Raw genomic sequence first — 19616 nt, forward strand, 5'->3', positions numbered from 1 at the left:
TGGAAATGCATTAGAATAGTTCTTACCTTTCCAAATGTTCTAGAAAGACAATTCTAGATGTAACTTAAAACACAATTAAGTTAATTTACCATGTAAGTAATAGTACTAGTTGTTTTTCCTTTCACAAAAATATTAGTCTTTAAAGCACTCTACTTTAGTTACTTTGAGGTGGGCTTCATGATTATGGGCCTAAATGAAAGTCCCATCCCCATGAAATGAAAAAGGCCTAAACAAGAATCAAAGGCAAGCACAAAGAAATCATGTCGGTATTACAAAAAGACAAACTCACCCATTTTTCCCCTTTGGCTCGTCATTCCGAGCTTTTCATCTTACTGTAGCCTAAAACTACTTAAAAATGATCACAGAGGTACTTGGGGACGTTTTACAAGAATATTGTGGAACTTGCTGATAACAAGTTGATTAGATGTTTTTATGGAATTTGTCACATTTGCATAGCCTATGCCATGCATGTGTATTGGGTATGAATTTAGTATTTATTCATTTAAAAAATGCTGCGGTAAAACAATTAAAAATTAAAATAAATTAAAATAATTATAGAATTAGAATTTTTGTCCCCGCCAGATGAAAGGTGAACAAATATATTTAAAGTGTGGGCTGCAGTCTGTTATTCCACCACTTTATCATCCATTAAGGAATTTTAAAAAATTCCAAGAGTAAGGGGACAACAGTGAATGAAACTTTATTGTGTTAACTTGGAGACTTTTCCCAGATGAATGTGCACAGATGCCGGATTAACATGGAGACTCTGCCTTTTACTGTTGCCATGGTGAATGATCGCAGCCTATCGGAGCTCCATTGATGATGCCTTTGTTTATTCGCCACACACCAGTGAACACTAGGCTTAATTAAACTGACTCGACCAAATCTAAGTTTTCCATCTCAGGCTGTCAGCTCAGTAGGGGCTGGACTGAGCTTTTGTTAAACCTGCTTTCTGAAACAGGCGAGTTTCTGATATCATCTGGTCTCTGGTAGTGTCTTCGTCCGTACCGGAGGTTAAGTTTCACTTTCTGTTTTTCTGTGGTGGCTGTGGCGCAGCTGCTTTTCTCAATTTAACGGAAATGTAACGGTCACTTTTTTTTACAGTGACTTTTTGCTCATCCTGTTAGCGCTTACTGGCTGCTGTTAACGTTACCTTTTTACAGTCAGCAGAAGTCTGCCGTTCGGTTGGTTTCATGAACAAACAAAACGGGAGGAACCTTTCTCCGCCATTTTGCATTTGTGAGTATTAACCTTTTATGCCATAGAGTCTATGGTATGAAGTAAACCATTGAATTGTTTCCTGCCTAAATCAGCCACAGGACACAGGCTGTCAGAGCCAATAGGCCTACAGCGGCTTCGCTCGGCCAGGACAGCCGCTGGTGAACAGCTGTTTACATGATCAGTCAGAGGTCTTATAAACAATGAACAACGCACCAAAGCAGTCAGAGCTCTTAACCCCCCTTCCAACAGGAACTAGTGTCACTATGTTTTACATGCCCGTTAGGCTACTCCAAAATTGATCAGCAACCAAACAATTAATAGGCTACATGAAAGATATAAATTTACATTAATCTTTTAAGATTGTATTGATAGGCTCCTTCAGTAACAAAAATAAATGCATAACAAGATGCCATCACAGTGACATTATACATTTATCAGATCTGTCGAGGATAACACAAGAAAGTTACAAACTTATTTCCATTGTGGTCCTCAATAGAGTATTTGTACATTGTTGTAGGTCTGTCTTTTTTAAGTTTATAAGTAATGCCTATAATTAGTTCTTTACAGAAACTTTGTTGGTAATTATTATTTCTGCTAAGTTTTTTAAAAATGTTTTTCTTAGTCAATGGCAGGGTCATCATGTAATGTTAATATAGTGGATCCATAATCCCAGTTAACAATAAGCTGTGGCTTGCTGCATCAAGTAATTTTCTACAGGGACACTGATTCTGTCAGTCTATAGCCCCCTTTCCACTGCACAGTACCAACTGGACTCGCCGACCATCTTTGTCCTTCTGTGTCAGTGAATGGAATGGTCTTCACTGCAGCTTCATGATTCCATCTAGTGGACTGGTAGTAGAAGTACAGCAGCTGATGGAAGCTTCCTTGACCTCACACTGTCTGACTGCAATCAAATGACACAGATATGACAGAAAATAACAGCCAGCAGCTGATCTTTATACATTGATGTGCAGATTAATGATTTGTGTTTCCCCTCCAGATGAAAGTGTGTGTGAGCTGATGTGGGGATGAGTTCAGCAGCATGAATCAGTGTGAGGACACAGAGGAGGGAGTCCCTCCCTCTACACCCACTCTATGTGGAGGACATGGCAGCTCGACCAAAGCTCAGAGGTGAGGTGAAATCTCCTTAACTTTGTTTACAGTGGTGCCAGACACTGTGGCATGGGCCTCTGCTGATGGTGCGCATGCTACAAGCATGCACAGAGGCGTTTATGCTTAACGTGTTGCAGTTTTCTCCAATCCTTCTGATCTCATCCTGTCACTTGTGTCCCACTTGCGACATTTGTATGTGTGTTCCTGACAGGTGTGAAGGTCACACACTGAGAGCAAAAGTGACACATGTCATTCTCTCATATGAATAATGATTCTTCATATTTCATCAATGACATATATTTCACTAATGATCAGTAGAATGTCTCTCCATCAAGTCATTTGGCTGTCCCTGTGGTCATAGAGGTGCTTGTAGAGGCGAACTTGCTTGACCAATCGACCTTTGATCGTCTCCATGTTAAAATGAAAAGTGCAGCGTGGGCCTGGTTACAATAATTCAGAGGTGCTTGAGCAAGCAACGCCACAACGACAGACGGAATGGCGTCCTTTTTGGCACATGCTCCCATGACGATGACGTTTCACACAGAGCCCTCGCTAAAAGAACAGGAAGTTTTTTTTCTGTTCTGCTGTCTTCTGCAAATTAGCAAAAAATTGTTAAACCATAACTTCACAAATAAATATTTTTATATCTTTATCACCACACAGCCAGGTGGATGGTTCATCTGACTGAACATTTGATGAATCAATGGAAGGCTACCCATTGATCCTTGCTTACTACTATTTCAAATACTGTTGATTCCATTTAAGGCATGGCATTAAATGACAGCAAGGCTTACACTGTGAGTGGATTGTCAGCTGCCTTTGAATCACACTTTCACTGGATCTTGTTATAGTTAACAATCTAGCGAGCTAATTAAAAATGTTACATTAATATTTTTTATCACCCACTGCAACGGGTCTGTTTCCTATACTGTGAACAAATGGACTGCATTTAGAAGAAATGATTACATCTTAATAATTTCAAGCTAATTTGAAGAAGAACAGAACTTTGTGTTCTTTAAGCGAGGACTACGTGAGAAACACCATTGTGAGGCTAAGCCAATCAGAGGGAGAGTAGGTCGGGTCATGCTTTCGCCATAGTAGGACTCACAAATTCACAAACAGGGACACTGCGTGGAACATAATCCTAGCTTTTTTGAAATTTTATTTATGTTTATTTGAAAGGGACATATGCTATAAACATAGAGAATTGTAAAATTTCCAAAGCAGTGCGATGCGTCACAGCTTTTACTGCTTGATTTTCCACGACTCTTCTGTATGTCAAAGCTCAGCACTAAACTGACTACACCATCATTATTCACACTCCTATCTCTGTGTATGTTGAAGCCCAGAGCAGCAGCACTCACCAGTCTTTCCTGGATCGGGACCTGGACCCAGCTGTATGTCTGTAAAGAGTGACTTGTCCATGGAGCTCCCGCTACTTTTTAAAAGACAAGGTTTACCAATGACAGAGTAAGTCAACTTCACATCCACGCTAAAACTTTATTAATATTAAAATAGCAAAATGTTGTCCAACATGTCACAGGACAGAAAAGATGTATGTGATGTGTAAAAATACAGCTATAATGAAAATAAAAGCTGAGGATAATGTGAGGCTTCAGCAGTCTGAGGTACTAAAAATGCTTCTCACAACTGATGTACCCGGCATTTCAGTTTGTTATCTGTCAATAACAGTAATATCGCCTCAGAAATTAGTCAATTTAGTCCTGGTTTGGTCCAGTATTTTGGGGAAAAATTAACCAATGATGCACAGCCCAAAACATTTCAGTGTGAAGAGCTTCATGTTTTTTTGAACTTTGCAGTGTTGATCTTTTTCTTATTGATAGCCACTAATTTCTCCAGCAGCTTCTGTGGCTGAAGACTTAAAAGTGAATTCCCATCCCTGGTGGTCTTCCTCTCTGTGTAACAGGAGCTATGGGAGACCAGTCTCTGTTGAACCTGAACCTGAATCAAGCTGTGTGTCCTTGAAGAGTGACCGGTCAAATGATCGCGACATTGATTTTAAAGGACGACAACCCTCTGCTGCAAAGAGGTATGCTGTTAACAACATTAAAATATTTACTGATTGATGTTTTAACTGTTATTTATCCAGAGAGGTTTTTTAAACCTTTGTTTATTTTCAGCATCGTTCTTCTTCACATATATTTAGATTCTCACATCTGAAAGCTGACCAGTATAATCAGTCTTCAGCTCTTGACTTCAGTTTAGTATTTTCTCAACACACACGTAAGTGGTGTCTGATGACTGCATAAATATAAAACAGGGATTTTATTGAGGCTTCAACAGTCTGAGTTACCACTGGGTCTTAAAAGTATTAAAAAAGTCTTACATTTCAAGTTCCAAAAATAAGGCCTTAAGAGAATTAAATTTCATTTACCAAGGTCTTAAATTTTTTCTTGTCCTTTCGTAGGATTAAATAAATGCCGTAACATCATAAATGAATATTTTGTGTGTGTGAGACTTTATAATTTCCTCCGTTAGATGTGACTCTGATGTTATACGTGAATACAGGTGACATTACTGTTTATGTCAGCGTTCAGCTTTACGCTGTGGACTGTGGAATGTTCGCGGTGCACGAGCTCTGGTTGGTGGATGAGGCTGAGGGCAGTGGCGCTGAAGTTAGCGCAACAAGCGGATTGCCGCGTGAGCCAGTCACACTGTGGCGAGCTTCCAGCAGAGAGACAGTTGTGCATAACGTCGAGGACCGTGTCTGTGTGTCGGCGTTGCGCTGCTGTTGTAGGCTAACGTTATGTGAATGGAAACCTCAAACTAACGCACATTAAACTTCCATCTCCCAGATACGCTGATCACGTGAACGAGGGAAAAACAAACCGCAGCCCAACTCCTTTTTCCCGCTGCTTTCAAGCCAATACTATATAATACTATATTTCAAGCACCCTTTAGATGCAAAATCAGAAAAGGATGAATCATCACTGAAGCACTTGACATTTTATATTACATTACCTTATCTAGCCAAAGTGTAATTAATTGCAACAACTTACCACACAGTCTTTAACTCTTAACTTCCGTTTAACATTTTCTCCACACACACACGCGCTCTAACTGTTGTCTGATGACTGCATACATTTAAAACAGGGATTCTATTGAGGCTTCAACAGTCTGAGTTACAAAAATCTCACTAAAATTGCTTCACCAACCATAGTTTTAAATATCAGGATATTTTTTGTAAGTCTAGTAATGCCAACGTTAGAATGCAGACCAATGGTCTCAGTACTGATGTACCCAGCACTTATGCTTGTTATCTGTCAGTAACAGTAATATTGCCTCAGAAATCAGTTAGTTCAGTACTGGTGTGGTCCACTATTTTTGGGAAAAATGAACAGATGATAAAAAGACCAAAATTATTCAATGTGAAGAGCTTCATGTTTTTTTGAACTTTGCAGTGTTGATCTTTTTCTTATTGATAGCTGCTAATTTCTCCAGCAGCTTCTGTGGCTGAAGACTTAAAAGTGAATTCCCATCCCTGATGGTCTCCCTCTCTGTTTAACAGTCACTGTGGGAGACCAGCCTCTTTTGAACCCGAACCTGAACCAAGCTGTGAGTCCTTGAAGAGTGTCCGGTCAAATGATCGCGACATTGATTTTAAAGGACGACAGCCCTCTGCTGCAAAGAGGTAAGTTGTTAACAACGTTGAAATATTTACTGATTGATGTTTTAACAGTTATTTATTACATACATTTATAGTCTCACATCTGAAAGCTGCCCAGTATTAGCAGCTTTCAACTCTTGACTTCAGTTGATTTCAGTCATGTGACAACACAAATAAAAACATAACCGTGATAACAGCTGGGCTGCAATCAGCTGCTTTAAAACACAGAATGCACCACCACAGAGAGTCTTAAGGAAACACGGTTTCTTTTTCTTTGAGAACAATGGGGAGAACTGAGAACAGGCAAACGCATGAGTGTTTGTTTGAATGGAGCCAGACAGGTTATAGTTGAAGTCACCTCAGTTTTTTGCTATCCATATTGCTGTTTGTAGTTTTACAGGGGTCAGTCAAAGCTGGAGGTGCAAAATCAGAAAAGCTGGTGAACCAACACAGTAAACTGAAAGCTGCACAGAAATTCAGACTGGACTGTTGATTCACAGTGGGATCAGCAGGAAGGCCATTATTTTCATGTTGGGGAAACCATCTTATTAAATGTTGCAATCAACATTTTTACTCAAAGGACCTTTCCCTTTTGTTTGTCTCTTTGTGGACCGACATAATGTGAGCTAATTCTTCATGATTCCTCCACAGAGTCGACCAGGAGAGCTCAGAGGTTCCCAGTGGACAGTCTGCTCAGCAGCATCACACACCCCTGGACGGGATTTTTATGGTCCGTGCATGTACAATAAGTACTTTTACATCTAGTCTATTAACGCTGATCTCAATTCTACATTTTTTTTAGACCAGTTGATCGTTAGTTTCTCCAACATGGATCTGATTTTAGCTTGATTGTCATTCATATAATATTTTGTTGCAGCGGCTGGAGAAGAACATTGTTACTTTTGTGAAGAAAGAGCTGAAGAAGATCCAGAGGGATCTGAGTTCAGGTTATCCAGGCTCAAAGAGTCAGAGGGAGGATGAGCAGGTGTTGGACGGTGAGGAGGAAGAGCAGAGGAGGAGCAGCACAGAGGCATTTTTGAAGATCACACAGTATTTTCTGAGGAGAATGAATGAGGAGGATCTGGCTGACTGTCTGGAGAGCAGTAAGGGCTTCTCTAAATATTTAACCTGCTGGATGAATGGGACATTTACTAATATCTCAAGAGATGAAGAGAAATGTTTGTTGATGATGTTTATATATATATATATATATATATATATGTTTGGGGGAATTAAATGGTCATGTTCTCCTCATAAATCTCTGAAACTGATTTTATGTTTATACAGTGAATCATGGTCCAGTTTATCAGCATAAACATAAATCTAACCTCAAGAAGAGGTTCCGGCTTGTATTTGAGGGGATTGCTAAAGCAGGAAACCCAACCCAACTGAATGAGATCTTCACAGAGCTCTACATCACTGAGGGAGAGACTGGAGAAGTCAATGATGAACATGAAGTCAGACAGATTGAAACAGCATCAAGGAAACCAGACAGACAAGAAACATCCATTAAATGTGAAGACATCTTTAAACCCTCACCAGCAAGAAACGAACCAATCAGGACAGTGATGACAAAGGGAGTGGCTGGCATTGGGAAAACAGTCTTAACACAGAAGTTCACTCTGGACTGGGCTGAAAGCAAAACCAACCAGCACATACAGTTCACATTTCCATTCACATTCAGAGAGCTGAATGTGCTGAAAGAGAAAAAGTTCAGCTTGGTGGAACTTGTTCATCACTTCTTTACTGAAATTAGAGAAGCAGGAATCTGCAGGTTTGACGAGTTCCAGATTGTGTTCATCTTTGACGGTCTGGATGAGTGTCGACTTCCTCTGGACTTCCACAACAACCAGATCCTGACTGATGTTACAGAGTCCACCTCAGTGGACGTGCTGCTGACAAACCTCATCAGGGGGAAACTGCTTCCCTCTGCTCGCCTCTGGATAACCTCACGACCTGCAGCAGCCAATCAGATCCCTCCTGAGTGTGTTGATATGGTGACAGAGGTCAGAGGGTTCATTGACCTACAGAAGGAGGAGTACTTCAAGAAGAGATTCAGTGAGGAGGAGCAGGCCAGCAAGGTAATCTCCCACATCAAGACATCACGAAGCATCTTCATCATGTGCCACATCCCAGTTTTCTGCTGGATCACTGCTACAGTTCTGGAGGAAGTGTTGGAGACCAGAGAGGGAGGACAGCTGCCCAAGACCCTGACAGAGATGTACATCCACTTCCTGGTGGTTCAGTCCAAACTGAAAAACATCAAGTATGATGGAGGAGCTGGGACAGATGCACACTGGAATCCAAAGAACAGGAAGATGATTGTGTCTCTGGGAAAACTGGCTTTTGAGCAGCTGCAGAAAGGCAACCTGATCTTCTATGAATCAGATCTGACAGAGTGTGGCATTGATATCAAAGAAGCCTCAGTGTACTCAGGAGTGTTCACCCAGATCTTTAAAGAGGAGAGAGGGCTGTATCAGGACAAAGTGTTCTGCTTTGTCCATCTGAGTGTTCAGGAGTTTCTGGCTGCTCTTCATGTCCATCTGACATTCATCAACTCTGGTGTCAATCTGCTGACAGAAGAACAATCAACCTTCCAGACGTCTGAAACAACAAAATGTGAATCTGCAGTGACACATTTCTACCAGAGTGCTGTGGACAAGGCCTTACAGAGTCCAAATGGACACCTGGACTTGTTCCTCCGCTTCCTCCTGGGACTATTGCTTCAGCCCAACCAGGTTCTCCTAGAAGGCCTGCTGATACTAGCAGAAAGAAGCTCACAGATCAATCAGAATATAGTCCAGTATATCAAGGAGAAAATTGAGGAGAACCCCTGTCCAGAAAAAAGCATCAATCTGTTCCACTGTCTGAATGAACTGAATGATCGTTCTCTAGTGGAGCAGATCCAACAGTTCCTGAGTTCAGGAAGTCTCTCCACAAATAAACTCTCTCCTGCTCAGTGGTCAGCTCTGGTCTTCATCTTATTGTCATCAGAAGATCTGGACCTGTTTGACCTGAAGAAATATTCTGCTTCAGAGGAGGCTCTTCTGAGGCTGCTTCCAGTGGTCAAAGCCTCCAAGAAATCTATGTAAGCTGGATTTATTTATCTAAAAATATGAAATACTAATTCCATATTTCAACTGGGGAAAAAAAGTTAATAACATCTTACTGGTTTCCTTACTGTTGTCTCTCCAGACTAAGTGGCTGTAACCTCTCAGAAAGAAGCTGTAATGCTTTGTCCTCAGTTCTTAGCTCCCAGACCTCTAGTCTGAGAGAGTTGGACCTGAGTGACAACAACCTGCAGGATTCAGGAGTGAAGCTGCTGTCTGCTGGACTGGAGAGTTCACACTGCACACTTGAAACTCTCAGGTCAGGATTAATTTACCCAGTCAATTGATGAACACCTAACCTGTGAAGGATTCTGTCTGCAAATTAAAATTTTAAAGACTCACTCGATTTCAGCAGTAGTTTCTAAACTCATAAGTTCTTTCCATGACGATTTTTCATCATTACTAAATGCCACAGATGATTTTAAATATTTATTTGAAATTTGTATCTGCATACATTTATTCTCCCTTTTTTACACAGCTTTACTCTTCATACACTTATGTTAATGTTTGTAGCCATGCGAGCAGCGTGACTCTGAGGATGGTTATGTGGGTATGTATGTTCCCCACTTTGGTCCAGACTGAAATATCTCAATAACTGTCGGATGGATTGTGATGAAATGTGGTTCAGACATCCCCCTCAGGATGAATAAGTTTGGTGATCCTCTGACCTTTCATGTAGCGCCACCTTCAGTCAACAACTTGTCCCAAACTGCAAAACTAATTACAATACACTCCCATCAGCCTCAGCTGTACTTTGTGTTTTGGCAAATAAGCAACCAAAATTATACCTGCTAAACATGAACACAGTGGGTGGTCGACCCCTCGGAACTACTAATGTCGCCGAGCAAGTGTGTTACAGATACGTGGTGTCGTCGAACCTGCGGCACTCAAATTTTTTGCCTGTTTAGGCTCGTCACCTTCTCCATTCCTCTTAGACAGTTTTACCGCTAAAGTTAGTTATACTACAAGTACAGTTATACTACATTCAGATTTTGGGCGACGAGACCACGGATGGACCATGGTTTTAATTTGAATACAATTTCCAAAGAATTCAATAAGCAATATTACATGTTGAATTAATATCAATTAATTTGATTTATCATGCAATATAGAATATTTAAATGTATGTGCAATTATTTATGGGGACAATTCACAATAAATGTATTGCAACATTAAGTTATTAAAACACTATAATACAATTTACTAGGGACAATTCACAATTAATGCATTGTTGCAATACATGTATTGTGAATTGTCCCCTATCAAATACAGTAGGTTATTACAGGACAGCCTCCATATGCTTCTGAACACACAGTGGGTCTGATGGAGGCTACTCTCATGTAGCCTGCGCTCCTCCTTGTTTACAAAGCCTGACCGGACATATCTTTTTTTATCTTTTTTTTTAAGTGATGAGCTCTTGCTTGCACGCCATCTTCGATATGATGGCGTGTGCGTCTGCGTGTTTGTGTGTGGATGAGACGCTGAGCATTAAGCCCCACCCTCGCTGAAACATGGAGACAGTGAGGACAGAGGCAGCGCATGTAAACACCAAAACATAGCAGGATAGTTTTTCTGTTCATTGGGCCTAGGGGTTTGAGCAAAAACACTTATAATGCTATGGAAACAACTGATTTATATAAATTGTGTCTGCCCCCCTAATACAATGGAAGGGGGGAAAAACTGGAACAGGATAGCATTGTCTTTATAAAGATAGTGATGTTAAATCACACTGGCATGATTACTGTTAACTCCCTGTTTCAGTCCTGTTTTGGAGGCAGTTTATTTTTGTAGTGGACTGAAACATCAGTACCCTCAGATGATCAACCATGTGTGTTGTATGTTTTGTGTGCAGGCTATCAGGTTGTCTGATCACAGAAGAAGGCTCTGTTTCTCTGGCTTCAGCTCTGAGCTCCAACCCCTCCCATCTTAAAAAACTGGACCTGAGTTACAATCATCCAGGAGACTCAGCAGTTAAGCTTCTCTCTGCTGGACTGAAGGACCCATCCTGGAGTCTGAAAACTCTCAGGTATGAAGAGGCCTTCTGCAGTCACAGACAATCAGTCTAATAGAGGAGGAAGAGCTGGTGTTATATGAGAGTGTCATATGAACAATCACAGCCATTTTCCTTTGTTCATAACATAAACACTTGTAGGAGGTCTACCAGGAGAATGTCTCAAGGAACAAAAATTATAATTGCCTGTAATAATGTGTGCAAATATCCTTTTTTGTCCCCTTACCCAGGATCAAATCACTTTCTTTTGACATTTATTTTGACTTTTTAAATATTAAGAGATTTACACACAGAAGAGTCATGATGACTTCTGTCACATACATTGTAATTTATTTACACTATTTACAGGAAACACAGAGAAGATACCATGTGAGGCATAGTCATGATATATGATATATATACAAGAAGAAATAGATATACTTTATTCGCAAGGACAAGATAAATTATTAAAGCTTAGCAGTGTTGGTTTTAGGGCTGCATGATTTGGAGAAAAAGTCACATTGCATCTATTGTGGACGATATTGCCATTAGCGATTGTGATATAATGGAACAAATGGTGCTATGAGTCAACTTGCTTGATTATCAAGGAAAATGCACTAAATACTGACATTTTGAAATGTGTATTTCTGAACTTTAACAAAGTTAAAAGAGAAGAAATACAGTTGCCACCAGTCCAAAAATACTGATTTAGCTGATCACAGAAAACTCCAGTGACTGGTGCATTGCAGCTTGTGGCCTGTGGGACTGATGTTTTTTGAACCAGGGACAGGGATGCACGAGACACCAGCAGCGCCAACACAACCCATGGCACACTTTATGTGAACAAGATTACTGACCAGTAACTTTAGTTAAACAGATGTAAAACAAAACAAGGACCAAGTTGCTCTGGAGGAGGTGGCTAGAAGGAGCACATATTTGCACAATGGCATCCTGGCTCTGGCTAAATCTACATCGGTAGATTTCAACAACCTAGAGGAGGAACTAGTACAAATTCAAATCAATTTTTTCAATTCAATTTTATTTATATAGCGCCAAATCACAACAACAGTTATCTCACAGCGCTTTTCATAAAAGAGCAGGTCTAGACCATACTCTATGATGATATTTACAGAAGCCCAACAGTTCCCACCTAGTATTCAGTTAATATTATACTGTTGGTATAATGTTATATTCTATATTCATTATGATTCTATAACTATAACATATAATAGTAAACTATTTTACCACTAGTTGAATATTATATCCAGTTACAACTGGTTAATTTCTGTTGGTTGTTTTTATTCATTCAATCAATCCTAGTGCAAGAAAAATGTTCTACATTGGTCTCTAATTTGCATCGTCTAATTTAACTTGTCAATAATCATATTGTTCAAAATTTGAACAATAAAAATTTGAACAATAAAAAGTTTGCTGTAGCTCTTCAAACTTTTTTAAATGTACCGTTCCATCCAGGCTGTGATTAGTCAGTTGACAAGTGGCACTGACAAGCACAACGGCTTTATAAAAACTTGAACATGTTGAACAACAAAAGGCTAGTTAGCTAAACCCAAACTTTCTTTGTCTTCTCCCGAATTTCCTCAGGGAGGGGGGGTTACGGTAGGTTGTTGTCTTTAACGTTACTGGCACACTGCTCATAAATAATTTTTCTGGTGCACGCTTATCCGTTTTTAGGGGCACATGCGAGAGCCTGGTGTGGGCGTGGATAATGAGCAGACTGCAGTGCACACAGAGACATCACACACACAGCACACTTTATTTTTAAATTAAATTGCACCCTTTGTTGTTATGTAATTGCACAGGATGACACCGCGATTAGATTAATCATGCAACCCTAGTTGTTGTGTTTAGTCAAGACACTGTAAGACTGATTATTAATAATGTAGATAGTGATCAATGACTGAACCTGTTTAGAATATAAGTAAGCAACCGATTTCAAATAAGGAAATCACACAATAAAACAAGATATAATGATTAAAGAGATATCTATGACAGTTTAGGGAGGTGTTTGGCAAACAGCGCATGTTGTTGAGGTAGTTTTGGCGATCCCACATGGAGCAGGAGGAGGGATGAACTGAAGGAGTCGGGCTCACAGAGGAGAGGAGAGAAAGACTCTGGATCCCTGCTGTAGATGGTTTAGTGTCAGGATGTCTGGGTAGTTTGGCCTAGAAGTCCAAAGAGTACAAACATATTCTACTTAAGTAAAAGTAGGATTATATTGATGAAATTTTACTTAAGTACAAGTAAAATTACCTGTATAAAAATCTACTCAAGGAAAAGTAGCTCATTTAAAATTTACTCAGTAAAAGTTACATAGTTACTTTTTTAACCTCCTAAAGCCATGTGGTGCTCTTAAATTTAGTTTGTTTGACAGATATAAAACGGGAAACACTGGCCTTTATGTGAAGTCATATCCCTAATTACATTCAAACAGGTGGTCATTTTAATTGGATATCATAAGCGTTCGCACAATAAATAACTAGTTACCAGTAAGTTGCTAATGCCAACCAACATTGTCATGCACTGATGTCTTTTTGTCTATTTGGACCAAAGCATCTTACCAAACTATGAAAACTTATTTTTAACCACCGGTGGAATGGTACAAGTAGTCTATTATTTAACTGACCTCTACATCAGGCGTCCTCAACTATATTCGTTCAAGGACACTTTGGGGGCTTTACTGTTTTATTTCAACTTTCGGGAAAAGAACATTTTTATATCAGTGCGATCACAATCCTAAAAAACATGGTAGGCCTAAATCCATAATGGTAAATCTTCATAGGCCTACTTAACTAAAAAATGCTCTCAGACCGCAGCCAAGGAGTTCACTGAGGAGTGATGGTTAAAATCTGTTGTTGTAAATGTAACTCTGATTGGCATTAATTAACCACTTCATTATTATGCAGCTGCCTCTTATTGTACATGAGACACCTGTAGCCTAGTTACTGGAACTAACTTCAGATGCCTTTTGATACCACAGGGCACAGAAGTCTTTGGCAGCTAAACAAACTATTTTCGGGCATTATTGGTCTTTTCCGTAATTATGTGAGCAGTCATGATCTGACTTATGCTGCACACAACATGAGTCTGTGAACAGTGAAAGTGAAAGGAGTTGGTTACCTGGCTAAGAAGGTGGAGGTGTGCAGCCTGTCGCCTGCAGCTCTTTATCTAACAGCTCACTGTGTCTGCTCCTGACTGTTGCATTACTCACTGCAATATTTCAAACTGGTCCGCTGTCTAAGAAACGGTTGGAAATGACAGGTGTGTTGTGACGCATTTTTGATGAGTGAGAGCGGTCAGCACTGATCTCACTTACAAACAGATTGCATTTCCTGTGACTACTTCAAAATAAAAGTCAACCCGTGTTTTGCCAGTTAAATGCTTTTAATGTGAAGCTGCAGCAGTAAGAAATGTTCAGTTTGCATTAGCAGTATCTTAATACAGCATTTTTTCACAGATCACACTGCATCATGGGTAAGCTGTTGTTATCTTGCACTTGAAGCCAAAGTGGTCACAAGTTTTTCCTTGCACTTTTTTTACTCAGTAATGGATGTGACTGAAAATGTAGCAAAGTACAATACTTTAAACTAAACAAAACATACTTAAGTAAAAGTAAAATTACAGATTAAAAAAACTACTTTAAAAAGTACAAGTACACAAAAAACTACTCATTTACAGTAACGTGAGTAATTGTAATTCGTTACTTTCCACCTCTGGTTCAGCCAGGCCAACCAATAGTCTTTGCAGTTATTACTCCATCTCCATCTCTACACATATTGTGTATGTGTCTATAAGAGTAATTTAATGTCCATGTTTCCATTCTGCAAGAGGATATGTTGGTCTGACGCTACTTTCTCCTTTCAGCTTGGAGCCTGGTGGAGTCCAGTGGTTGAAACCAGGTCTGATGAAGTGTAAGTGTGTTTTATTTTTTAAATTAAGATTCATGAAAACAAAGCAGCAAACATTCAAGCATCACACTTTCATATCTCTGTCATCACCATCAAATTGTCAACAAATGGACAGTTAACACATTAATAACTGTATCTGTATTGTGTATTGTTCTCTCCATCAGATTCCTGTGAACTAGCATTCGACACAAACACAGTAAACAGGAACCTCAAACTGTCTGAGAACAACAGGAAGGTGGCATATGTGGAGGAGCGTCAGTCATATCCTGATCATCCAGACAGATTTGACCGGTGTCCTCAGCTGCTGTGTGGAAATGGTCTGACTGGTCGCTGTTACTGGGAGGTCGAGTGGAGTGGAAGAGCTTCTATAGCGGTGACTTACAGAGGAATCGGAAGGAAAGGAGACAGTGATGACTCTGTGTTTGGAGAGAATGATCAGTCCTGGAGACTGATCTGCTCTGATGGTGGTCGTTACTATGTCTGGCACAATAACAAAAGAACATCCATCTACTCGATCTCCTCTTCCTCTTCTGTCTCTAACAGAGTAGCAGTGTATGTGGACTGTCCTACTGGCACTCTATCCTTCTACAGAATCTCCTCTGACGCACTGATCCACCTCCACACCTTCAACACCACATTCACTGAACCTCTTTATCCTGGCTTTGGGTTTGGGTTCTTGCCTGGTTCCTCAGTGTCTCTGTGTTTTCTGTAGGGAGTCTCATTCTACTGAACAGGGGCCTGTACCACGAAGCAGTATTTGAGTTTATCTAGGTAACTTCCAGGTAACTTAACCCTGTGTTCTCAGTACCACGACGGTGGTTCTCTTCTTACTGGTGCAGATTGCCATGGTAACTTATGCTGAAGTGCTAACCTGCTCCGGAGCGTGTTGTGTTCCAGATAAGACATCAACTCTATGTTGATCTAAGATTGTTTGATAAGCTGCTTTTATGTTTGCTGCAGTGATGCAGAGAAACTTTTGTATAACAATATAATCTTACAGAGACTGGCTGAAGCAATAAAGCCTTGTAGGCTACTACTTGTTGAAGTCTTTTAAGATATTTAAGCTACTTACAGATTTGAAATGTGTTCAATAATTTTTATTTGCTCCCAAGTCCATTTCACAAAGCCATTTCACATAAATGTTGAGATTCAGTCTTTTGACCACTATTTGTGCACATTTTATAGCATGAATGATTTTTTTTTGTTGCTTCCTTAATTTAGAACAATGTTTGGAACACTTGAGTGTGTTAAATAGGCCTACATTATTCAGATTTTTGAAGTTCTTAAAAGTGTGTTGGAACAACCATTTATTCAGTGCTCAAGGCTTTTAATGTGGAAACGCCGACACAGCCGACATGAAAGAATCAGGCTAAAATTGTAATATACGCCACAAGAACACATGAAACCAACATATTCATATTATAGGCTACGCCTGTAACTTTGGCATTCACACTGTCAGTGATTGTCCATCTTCCTGCAGGTGTCAGACATATATACAATATTCCAATTTGCTCTTTGTAAAATATGACCCTTTGCTGCCAGTAGTGTTGCGATTGGTCATCTGCTGCTAACACCGCCTATTTAATGTGAACGCACTCATGGCTGGATTGGAAAAGCCTGGGTTGACTTACCCAGTTGATAACCAGCTTTGTGTGACTTTTTTGAAATTTATCCTTGGTATGTTGAACTTGCTTCGTGGTACAGGCCCCAGATTTTGCTGCTGTTGTACTCTGATGTTGTTCCTGTTATGTGTGGGTCATGCTATTTGACCCTGTTGCGGCTTGGTCTCACTTCTAGGTTACAGGTTATTGCAATAAATTAACCAATAACTGGCAGCAGCCGGTAGCTCCTTCAAACTTCGCTACACGTTTTTCATTTGTTTCACGCATTACAAAAATAGTAATTGGAAAAGAAAGCCAAGGTTTTGCATTAACAAGCAGCAGACCTTAAACGATCCACCCAGCCTAATCAACCAGAACAGATTGATCTCCTAGAGGAGAGGAAAGAGACCTCAGATAGGACCCAACTTGGCCCAGCTTGGATTTAAGGCTGCTCCTAAAGGCCCGGTCTGGACAAAATGGGCTGTTGTGCCCACATCTTTACAGAAACCTGCTCATCAACATCCCGGATCAAGCACTCACTGGACAGACCGTGTTCTGAGCGGTCACCGCAAGACTTCTGCAAGATGAGGAGGCGGACTCTGTTTTACATCGATGGTGCTTAAATAGTCAAAATGGACACTGTTACCCAAATGTCAGACTTTTTTATGTGAAGATGACTATTTTATTATCTATAATAATCTTGTTGCTGCTGTTGACATTCACCCCAGATGCAAATTCAAAAAATGCACTGTGGAATGTTCTGTGTGTATACGTGTATATGTTATTTATGTATATAAATAACAGTAGCATATTGTTTTATTTTTTCCATATTATATTTCATTATCTGTTAAATTATGTGTGTGTAGCATGAAGGGACTACAAACTTTCTTATTGTTATACAACGTTGTGTTCTATGATGATAAATAAACTACCTGGCACTTGTAAAAGGAAATTAACTTTGTACAAAATCATTCAAAGTGATGAATGATTGGTTCAAGAAAGTGAAAAGATACCTCTTCTACACTGTTCTTCAACTTCTTCCACTTCTCATCCTTTAAAGATGGTGCTATGATCATTAAATTGTGAAAAAGATGTTGACTTGAACCTCCTGTCATGTTTAGTTTTGAGTTGTGGCTCTGTCTGTTTATGCAGGTGAAATTAAGTTAGGTTGTTTGTTTGTTTTTTAAGTTCTTTTCAATATGGTTCAAAAGTGCATCAGTTGTAATAATTGTAATTTATTAAAACTATGTTACTTCTTGGAATTGTATGTTAAGTAATCGCTTCTTACATTTTCATAAGGCACATTTACTTATATTATTTTACTTGCTAAATTCATAATTTTATCATTTTTTATCATTTGTTGTATTGAACTAATGTCGTGTTCTAGATCTGCCTGTTTGAACTTTTGTATTCATTAAAGTGGGGAAAATAGTTGTTCTTTGAAGTCAGTGGATACACTAACACAGTAAGTACCCATGTTTCTTGATGAGAAGCACTTCAGGAATCCAGAAGCTGTCTGTTATTTTTTCACTGATTGGTTGGATCCCAGATAACAGGCCGATATCTCTGCTTGCTGCTCTCAACAGCCTGTGTAGTATGTAGGATAATTTTTGTCATAATTGACCCTTCGCTAAGCCACGCCCGAATACACAGCTGGCCAATAACAGCGCAGTATAGGACTCGCTCTAACTGAGGAAATACTGAAAGCCAGAGGGGCACTGGCACAATAATTCAAGGCGGGAATTTGACTCCACCCCAGGCCACTCTGTAAACCACCGACCTGTAATTTTGTGGACTAACCGTATTTGTTGATTTAATGGGTACTAAACCAGTCTTTGCCACTTTGTTCATCTACAGACATTTGGGACTGATCATTAAAGTAGCCTAAGTGAACACTGAGTTTTCAAGGTAGCCTATGCGGTTATAGGTGCACACTCAAAACTCCAGAGAAATAGCCCACACTAATTATACAAATACAAATGTACAAGGCCAGACACAAAAAATAAGCTTATAGGCTACACTTTTAAAGAATACTTTCAACTGACCTATTGTGCAGAACCTTCGTTTCTCCATATGTGATGTTTTGACCTTCCTGCTCCTCAGCATTTGGTCACGAATGCAGTGGTTCTCTCAAAACTATACTCCTACAGTGTGGAAACTGAGCTCATTCTTGATCTTGTCAATAGCTATTTGACCAAATAATCTTCATTCAAACAATGTTTGCGGATGATGATGGTAAAATAATAATAGTTTAATGCATGTAAAAATGCTGTGCTGTGTTTCTGCTGTGATATTTATAAATACAGCAATTAAATAATTACTTTTATTATTACATTATTAGTTGCAGTGTTGGGCAAGCTACTTGGAAAATGTAGTGAGCTAAGCCACTAGCTACTCTTCATTAAATGAAGCTTCACTACACAGAAGCTACCCCCCCAGTGAAATGTAGCAAGCTAAGCTACAGCAATGTGGCAAAAGTAGCTTAGTTACATCTAAGCTATTTTTAATTTTATAATATTTCGTAGTTAGGTCATTATATATAAATATACACACACACACACACACACAAACACACACAGTAGGCTATTGGCCTAATTTATATTGAACTTGCTTCATTACACAGTAGCAAAAGAAGAAGACTAAAAACCTGCTCCAAACTTAATTATCACATTATTAATTAATTATATATGTTTTATTGTTTATATGTGAATTTGTGCTCTGGCAACCTAAACAACCTAAACATTTATATGAGAGAGATCTCATCTCATCTTATGGAAACAAGTTTCTGCCACTACATATCAAAGTTTCTTCATCACTAGAGGAAGAGCTGTCCAGTCTGGACCCTGATCCTTCTCACAAGAGGTGTTACAATAACAATCACAATACAAAGTAAACTCAATCACGTGTGTCTTTATTCCCCTGCAGCAAAATCGCAGACATCAGCCCAAGGATCTGTATGTGATGTCACCGTCACACGGAATCGCTTCTGCCGGCTGCACAGGTCCGGTGTGGCGGTGGCGTCACTTA

The 19616-nt window shown here is 39.6% G+C and overlaps 1 protein-coding gene across 1 annotated transcript; it reads left to right on the top strand.

The window, feature by feature from the left end:
• The first annotated feature begins 668 nt into the window (after positions 1–668).
• LOC119896396 (protein NLRC3-like) lies at positions 669–18025 on the top strand. The gene is made up of 12 exons (XM_038709829.1): positions 669–1239; positions 2222–2352; positions 3679–3804; positions 4262–4384; positions 5864–5986; positions 6614–6692; positions 6840–7065; positions 7250–9050; positions 9158–9331; positions 10925–11098; positions 14945–14991; positions 15153–18025. The coding sequence occupies exons 2-12, from the start codon at positions 2264–2266 to the stop codon at positions 15698–15700; spliced, it is 3510 nt and encodes a 1169-aa protein (XP_038565757.1). The 5' UTR covers positions 669–1239; positions 2222–2263; the 3' UTR covers positions 15701–18025.
• Positions 18026–19616: the final 1591 nt, after the last annotated feature.

The sequence above is a fragment of the Micropterus salmoides genome, unplaced genomic scaffold (assembly GCF_014851395.1).
Source record: "Micropterus salmoides isolate LMB-PRFRI ecotype aquatic unplaced genomic scaffold, ASM1485139v1 Ms_hic_scaffold_10, whole genome shotgun sequence".
Lineage (NCBI taxonomy): Eukaryota > Metazoa > Chordata > Actinopteri > Centrarchiformes > Centrarchidae > Micropterus > Micropterus salmoides.

What these genes read in the sequence shown, in the direction of transcription:
- LOC119896396 (XM_038709829.1), top strand. Translation starts at nt 2,264, where the DNA reads ATGAATCAGTGTGAGGACACAGAGGAGGGAGTCCCTCCCTCTACACCC. An exon ending in CCCTGGACGGGATTTTTATG is followed by an intron (nt 6,693 to 6,839) that starts GTCCGTGCATGT and finishes ATTTTGTTGCAG; the next exon opens with CGGCTGGAGAAGAACATTGT. An exon ending in TGGAGTCTGAAAACTCTCAG is followed by an intron (nt 11,099 to 14,944) that starts GTATGAAGAGGC and finishes TTCTCCTTTCAG; the next exon opens with CTTGGAGCCTGGTGGAGTCC.